The 7690-nt window shown below is 38.0% G+C and overlaps 2 protein-coding genes across 2 annotated transcripts; one reads left to right on the top strand and one right to left on the bottom strand.

Annotated features, from left to right (window-relative positions):
• Nucleotides 1-249: 249 nt before the first annotated feature.
• LOC145898131 (uncharacterized) lies at nt 250-4051 on the bottom strand. The gene is made up of 14 exons (XM_082986564.1): nt 4000-4051; nt 3561-3781; nt 3293-3423; nt 3099-3234; nt 2924-3043; nt 2596-2801; nt 2313-2537; nt 2094-2187; nt 1851-2019; nt 1687-1770; nt 1175-1266; nt 967-1119; nt 726-898; nt 250-562 (listed from the first exon to the last, which is right to left on the bottom strand). Exons 1-14 carry the CDS (start codon nt 4049-4051, stop codon nt 250-252), a joined length of 2169 nt encoding a protein of 722 aa, XP_082842690.1.
• Nucleotides 4052-4548: 497 nt separating this feature from the next.
• On the top strand, nt 4549-7425 carry LOC145899432 (glycerophosphodiester phosphodiesterase domain-containing protein 5-like). Its single transcript, XM_082988207.1, has one exon. It carries the CDS (start codon nt 5414-5416, stop codon nt 7037-7039), a length of 1626 nt encoding a protein of 541 aa, XP_082844333.1. The 5' UTR covers nt 4549-5413; the 3' UTR covers nt 7040-7425.
• Nucleotides 7426-7690: the final 265 nt, after the last annotated feature.

Genomic DNA, 7690 nt, shown 5'->3' with positions numbered 1-7690 from the left:
ATAGAGTATAAGAGGCGGAGATCGCCACAGCGATTGTAATAGAATGAGGAGTGATTACCAAACTCAATTAAAAAGAATTTATTTTATACTAGCGGATGAACAGCAATTGTTGAGTTTGGGTAGGGATAAAACACATTAGTTGAAAAACAAAAAAATCTTTTAAAATTTAAGTGGGGAGAATCTACAACGCAGATCTGGAGAATACAAATCCACAAATATCCGTAATTAATTATTTGCCGCACATAATTGTTAGGAAAGACATCCATAAACTTCCAGCCTCAGGGCTATTCGTCGTTTCCACCTTTGCGGGTGGACTCGTACATAGCGCGCAGCAATATTGGGGTTGATCGCACGTTTTACCGCCGTTTTACCGTTGGTGTTTCCATTGATTTCCGAACGACGCGAACCACCAGCCCACTCCGGGTCTGACGGAATATGCCAACGCCAGTTGAGATTGTCGTTGCTGTATGAGAGCATGAATGATCGGATGTAGCCAAACCCTGGCACTCCTTGAACACTGATCCCGGTCACGTTGAATCTTCGACCCAAGTCAACTTTTAACCTGTAATTATATGGTCTTCATTTTAATGAAATATTGCGTTGGGCTTTACAGTGTAAGGTCGCATTTGACAACGAAGATTCTAAAATTGTTTCCTTTTTGTGAAACCATTTTTGGGGTTCACTGATGTTACTTTCAATCTTGCAAAAAATAAACGAGCTCGAACCAAAGCTGACGATTCCTAGATTTCCTTCCTTTCTTGGGACGCCAACCAGGTTTACCGTCGAGTTGAGCCCATTGTGAGCTTGGCCTTGGATCGCACAACTCAAGAGAAAAAGAAGTTAAACGACAGGTGGCTGTTATGGTGGTGTTCGTGTTCAGCAATGAGGTTAAAGAACCCTGTTACACAGAAGGGTTTTAAAGCGGATATCTCACAAGTAATACTTCTTGTAACCGATTCCACATACTTGTAGGATTGGTTCATCACATTGAATCGTGGCGGCCGTGGTTGCGATTGTTGTTTCAACTTCCATAGTTGGAGCAACTTCTACTTCTTCGTTATCAATTTCGCAATTTCCCTCACTTATGTTTTCCACCACTTTCCAAACTGTGTCGATAATCTGTGAAGAGTAGAATATGCAGACACACGGGTTATGTTTAGGTGGTAATACTTACCCGAGCAAGAAATTCGATATTTTCCTGCGTCACGTGAGTTTTATCGTCGCAAGCCGCTTGATGACACCGCCTCATAAAACCTCTCAAAGACCCTGTTGTGGATGTTTTGTTATTTAATTAAATAAAAGTCAAACTCACTCACATGACTTTTGGGAGTTTTGATTAAACTGAACACATGTCGGTTGTAACTATTTTGAGACAGAGCACTAAACAAACTGCATGTGCATTGTTTTCGTGCCTGGTTTAATTTAACAATCTACATTCTTATAATTGGCAGAAGGGCGATCACAACAATCGTAGCGAGATCATTAGGTTTAATTTATTTACAGTTTTGCAAAACGTGTTTAAAAGTTATGTTGTCAAGCAGCAGTTAACAAACATCCGTATAATGTAACACGTCTATCACAAAAAGTCTTTCCTTGGTGACACAAAAAAAAACTTAAAAAAATCTTTAATTTTTCCCAGACTCTAATGTCATGTGCAAAAAAAGGAGTCAAGAAACTTTGTGTCACCTGTATCTGTGAGCGATATGCAAGGCAGCGGATTTCTGAGGTGCTGAAACACCAAACAGTCGTCGTGTTGCGCGATTTCGCTTCCTGTTAGCAAACATGAGTACTCGTGTCAAACGGGTTGCATACGAGACCAAAGGACCAAATGACAGCTTAGAAACACATACCTGTTGCTGATAAGCGTTGGGTTATGAACCCTGGTTCAGTGTTGCTGTTTTCTGTGTTTCCCCACATTTCGTGCAGTTGTGAGGCATACCGTGACGTATTACCAAACCCTGTATCAACGTCGATGTACGAGGCAAGCAACCAGTCTCCTGCAAATCTCCGCCGTGATATCTGCGACGTTGTAACATAATTATCATTCCTAATTGCAAAACATCTGAAATAAAGAAACAAACCCAAACATTTACCTGGCTTTCATATTTTCGAAGTACCCGATTTAATTCTGCGTTTGTGTTTCTGCTCAGAAGTTGATGAAAGTTGGGCATGGATTGTGAGGACGGACTAAAATTTCAGTTGTTCACATTAAAAAAACATTTGTTAATGTCAAGTAAAATAATAATGTCAATTGTATATAATTACATCTGAGTCTATAATGTCATTAGGGTAAGTGGTTGTGAAAGCATTACCTCGTATCATAATTAAGAAGCGAATCTAGGTTGATCGCAACTCGGAGGCGAGACCCAGTTCGACGAAGGTGTGGCAACAACCAACCGCATAAGAAGTGGGCAGACCCGGCAAGTCCGCTGAACTCATGGCCAACATAACAGTTCGTGTATCCACTCCCAGCGAGGCCGTCAGTAAATTGTCCTTCTTCCTTAAAGTCAGTTGCCACCAATACAACACTATGGTTTCTGAAATCCATCAGGGACCAAATTTTAAGTTTTTAAATTTTATAAATTTCAGTCTCACCTCGAGCATGATTCATTTCTTGTAAGCAATCTCGCAATTTCAAGAAGGGCTGAAACCCCCGATCCGTTGTCATCCACTCCTGGTGTGCCGTCAGTGTGAGTGTCGTAATGCGCTATTAATACTGTGATTCTGTCATCCAATTTTCCGTAGTTCAAACCTCTGATTGTGGCGATGATGTTGTATCCCCTCACCACGGTTTTGATATACTTAAATGTTAAAGGTAAGATTTACCAGATGTGATACGTTACAGCCTATTATTGTAAGCCTCGCGAGGACAAATATTTTAGTGTTCAGTTTCAACCTGCAAATGTACAAAACAAAAAGTCACCGAATTAATGTTGACTGGCGCGCGATCTTCTTGATACACTTGCCATATCTTAAACGTGTTCAATTCCGCGACAATCCCAAATTGCAGAAACATTTTCGAGATAAATTTTCTTGCCGCCACCTGAAACAAGACGTAACTTATTAAAAACGTATTGGGGTCAACAATTTGGTTATACTTTGTTGGAGGGATCGGCCGCATGGTGGCGCGGTTTAGCCAATACTCCAGTAATCCACGCACGGAGGTTTTGATCACTCGCATGTTTTGCTGAGTCGTGTCTTTCTGGAACATAACCCGGAAGAACTTCGTTGCATCTAAACACATCCATGTTTTCAACCCAACATAGTGAACACGTGAATCTACAGTGGTTACCTGTCACCAAAGCAGCAGTGCTTACACAGATGTGTGTTTTGGTCCGTGTTGTAACATGTCGCATTACATTCAGGCTCACAACGACGAGTGAATTCCACCAATCCTATGATAGTGTGGTTAAGCACCGTTGTCTACAATAAATGTACAAATTTGGTCCAGCTCAATTGCTAAGGCGCAAAACTAAACCATGTGTGCTGGTCATTGAACAGTCGGCAAGTATTGACATTTTAAAATTGTTGACAATTTTTCATCATTCTATAGGACTAACCGAACAAGCTCCAAAACATGGCGTTACAGACACAAATCGTGTATGTGATTCATCCACAGATTCCCAGCATGATGATGTGACTGCACTGATGGTTGTTCCATGACAACTATAGCAGTTTTTTAGAAGGCCTTCGATTTGAGATCCAGTGAGGGATATGGAAAGGTCATTCTTCTTCCCAGGGAGTTTGAATAGATCATCAAAAAACACAGCCGAAGAATATGCTGCATACAGGCAATAGGCCTACTTTGTATATCAGTATATCAAATAGCCTTTTTGCTATTATGTATTTGTATAGTTTTTCTAGTATTGTTCATTATAGTCACCACCGACAATTATACGATAAGGCGATGTTAACCCATTATAAGTTTGTAGTTTTCTAAAATAAATTTGTTCACTTGTGAGCTCTCATTGAAAAAAACCTAACCTACATAAAACTTACTTGATAACAGAAGAAACCACGTACAGAGAAGAATCTGACGTCCAGCGGCCATGTTTGCAATTTGAATTTGACATGTATGAAAATGCTAAGCAACCTTGTCGAAACAAATGTGTTCGTATTTAGGCCTACGTGGCGTTCACTGGCGATTATAGAAAATAGACTACTCAGCGTTTTTCCTGCATTTTTTGCTGTGTGTCGATATTTTCAATCCAATCATTGTATTTTTCAAAAAAAAAACGGAATGCGCGGTAATCTACACGCGCGCTATTGTGATTGATAAAACTCCATTCTTCAAAAATTTTAAAATGCGAACAAACTCGCATGGTGACGTTACACCCGGACTTGAATCTCAGCCGGAGCAGATTATTGAAAATCCTGAAGGATCCGCGACCTGTACCTGCAAACAGTACGTAACGATCTGTTGCACGAAATTACCACTGCAGCCAGTTGTTTTTTACGAGGCGATGTGTTGACGATTGATTTCTATAGACCAGCTTGGATGTTGGTGTCGAACAGGTTGGGCTGCACAGGAACTACGTTGAAACAAAACAGCTCCATTTACATATGTTTTTCGTCTTTTGTTTGGTAAAAACTTTTTCGGCTAAATATAATTGGAATTGTGACTTTTCTGGCGTAAAACCTTCTTCTTTGCTGTAGTTACAGTACGTTTGGGTATTTCCCCAACTGAAATACTTGTTGGGAAAGCTGGTTGTTGACCAGGGAATGTTAGTTGACAAAAAATCGCCAGTTAACAAAAGTTTAAACGCGGGTTACCTTACGAGGTCAGCAGCAAAAGTAAAATTGATATTGTTACATTTAGATTCGAAAAAATAAAATTTTTAGACGAAAAAATAATGCAGTGGTGGAGATGGAACAGTTTGTGAAATAGAAATACAACCTTGTTTACATGCCCCTCTTTGGAAAGGTATTTGTGTAAGCTTTGCAATGGTGCTAGAATTGTCTTTCCCATCGAACTGCAGCCAAAGTTATAAGTGAAAGACTGATTCTTGTTATGACGGTTATATTTATTATTCAGTTCGCAAACATATAGCCCCCACGAAATCGCACACAATTTAGGTATCACTGTAAAGTAATTTTAAATTGGTTGAATTATCTTTTCTGTCAACCTATGACTAAAGTTATAGCTGATTTATGACAATGCTTATTATATTAATATCTGTTACAAAAGGTCGTTCGAAATTATTAATTTTTACATTTTCATAAATTTTGTGCTAATTTATGCATCTTGTCAAAAAAATATCGAAGTCCCACAAGTATTGGAAGAGTTATGTGTGTTTAAAGTTTTGTCGACTTTCGTGGTATGTGGGATTCGCTCAAAACTGATGATGTTTGATTGTTTTCAGTAACATAGTTTTATTGTAGCTGTGGCTTCTGTTTTCTTTACTATGCAAAAATGGAAACCAAGTGTACTCTTTGTGTTTCATCCTTATACCCATGTTCCCGACAGAGAGATGATGACAAAAAGACTACACTCACAAATAAAGTGTTGTTCTGGTTTTTAATAGCAATCGTTATTTTGGCAATAATTTGGTTGTACTGCTGGAGTATCATTGGTAACGATTTTAATGATGCAAATGATTTTATTTTTGAGGTGTTAAAGTCATGGTTTCATTGGTACATCTTTTTGCTTATACTTACAATTGTAATTGTTACTTATGTAATAATCGTTTTAACATCAGGCCTTGTAAGAATTTTCTTCAAATGGTATTTGTACTTGCATTTTTCTCACGTTTTTTTCATTTTTTTTTTTTTGGCATTAGTAATTGCTGCCTTTGTGTTGGTTGAAACATTTTGGTCTTACCAGTGGGCAAGCATTGGAGTATCCTTTCAAATTACCGGCCCATTTTTGCAGCTCTCTGCACTCTTTTTATGGGTGTTGTTTTCATGGTACTGTGGAGCAGTCATGTGTAATCTGGAGAGGTCTAGTTTTAAAATTCTTACCATTTTATCATATTCAATTGTACTTGTTTTTCTATGCTCAATTCCATTGTGGTTGTATTCTCCGTGCATTGGAACAAACATGGCCAAAAATTTAAAGCCACTTTTGTTGGCGCATCGTGGTGCATCATCAATTCGTCCAGAAAACACCATATCTGCCTTTAACAAATCCGCAGAATTCAGTGTTTTTTGTTTCGAATCTGACGTCCGCATTTCATCAGATGGTGTGCCCTTTCTTATGCATGATACATCACTGTTAAGAACAACTAATGTTGCTAAGGTGTTTCCTGAAAGAAAAAACAACAATCCTGCCACATTTACATGGGAAGAACTTCAGCAGCTGAATGCTGGTAATTGGTTTCTGCATAGAAATCCATTTTTGACCAATCACCATCTGACAGTTGAGGAAAAGCAAATAATTCAAAAGCAGAAAATTCCTTCTTTGCTGCAGTTTGCCAACTTCGCAGAGAGCCTAAACACAAGCATTATGTTTGATCTTTTTAGACCACCTGAAGGACATCCATATTTTGAAAATTGGATTAATGTTACTGTTGAGACAATTTTGAACTCCACCATTAAACAAAACAAAGTTTTGTGGATATACAACGATCATCAGGATGTAGTTAATAAGCTGGCACCATTTTTCAAATTAGTTTCTGCCAATGCATTTTCAAATGCAACAGCATATGACATAAATTATTTTAACCTGCTACACAGTGATGTGACTGAGGATATAATCAATTTTGGGATCCCAGTCATTGCTTATGTTGTTAATGCAAACTGGGCCTTCAGCAGATCGTGGTGTCAAGGGGTACATGCTGTGACCACTGACTACAGTCAAGTGTTCAGTTACACAGACAAAGTACTATGGAACATGAGCAAAGCTCAGTTTCTTGGAATTTGGATAACAGTTGATTTTGTTGGAATTTGTGCTGTCGTTGCAGTTTTTATCTATTTCAAGTTTCACATAAACAAAAGAGTGCCACTGATGGATAATGATGAAACAGAAATTGGAGGAATTTTTAATCAAGGTTTAAAATCAAACCTGGAACTGAATGAAGTTAAACCAACACAATATTAAAAAAACATTTTCATCAGTGGTAATAATGCTATAGTGGTTATTTTCATTTCACATGCTTGCAATGCAAGCATTGTTCTTTAATTGCCGCTAAACGGCTTTTCTGGCAATAATTTAAAATAATAAATTCATGGCCAGAAGAGCTGTATTGCAGCAATAAAACATGCCTGGCAGCATCATTAGTAATTTATGGTTCTTTAAGCTTGTTTATAATATTTTTTTAAAAGTTTTTTAATCAGTTTTCACAAATCGTACTTGTATAACATGTGCAAACATTTATCATCGATTGGCCCTTTCATTCTTTGTGTTTAGTAGGTGAATATACAGTTGCACAAATTATGCAACTTTATTATGTGTACGTACTATTTTTACTGCAAAAACGCCTTTCTGTGCACTGTTTATTTAATTTTTGATCAACTTATTTACTCAAAAATAAATTTGATAGAATCTGACATGCTCTATTTGAACACTTATAATGCTTGCTGGTGCACTGCTTTTGTAAGAGACTGACTATTAAATGGCGCCATTTGCTGCACCTGATGAAGCGAGATGAAGCTCGCGAAAACTCGTGCTAATAAAGTCTTTTACAAGTCAGTCTCTTACAAAAGCAGTGCACCAGCAAGCATTATAGGTATATAGACCAGAAATTGTTTT

Source organism: Ascidia mentula, chromosome 4 (genome assembly GCF_947561715.1).
Source record: "Ascidia mentula chromosome 4, kaAscMent1.1, whole genome shotgun sequence".
Taxonomy (NCBI): Eukaryota; Metazoa; Chordata; class Ascidiacea; order Phlebobranchia; family Ascidiidae; genus Ascidia; species Ascidia mentula.
Note: the sequence above shows the minus strand (reverse complement) of the source record. Positions and strands in the feature narration are given on the sequence as shown.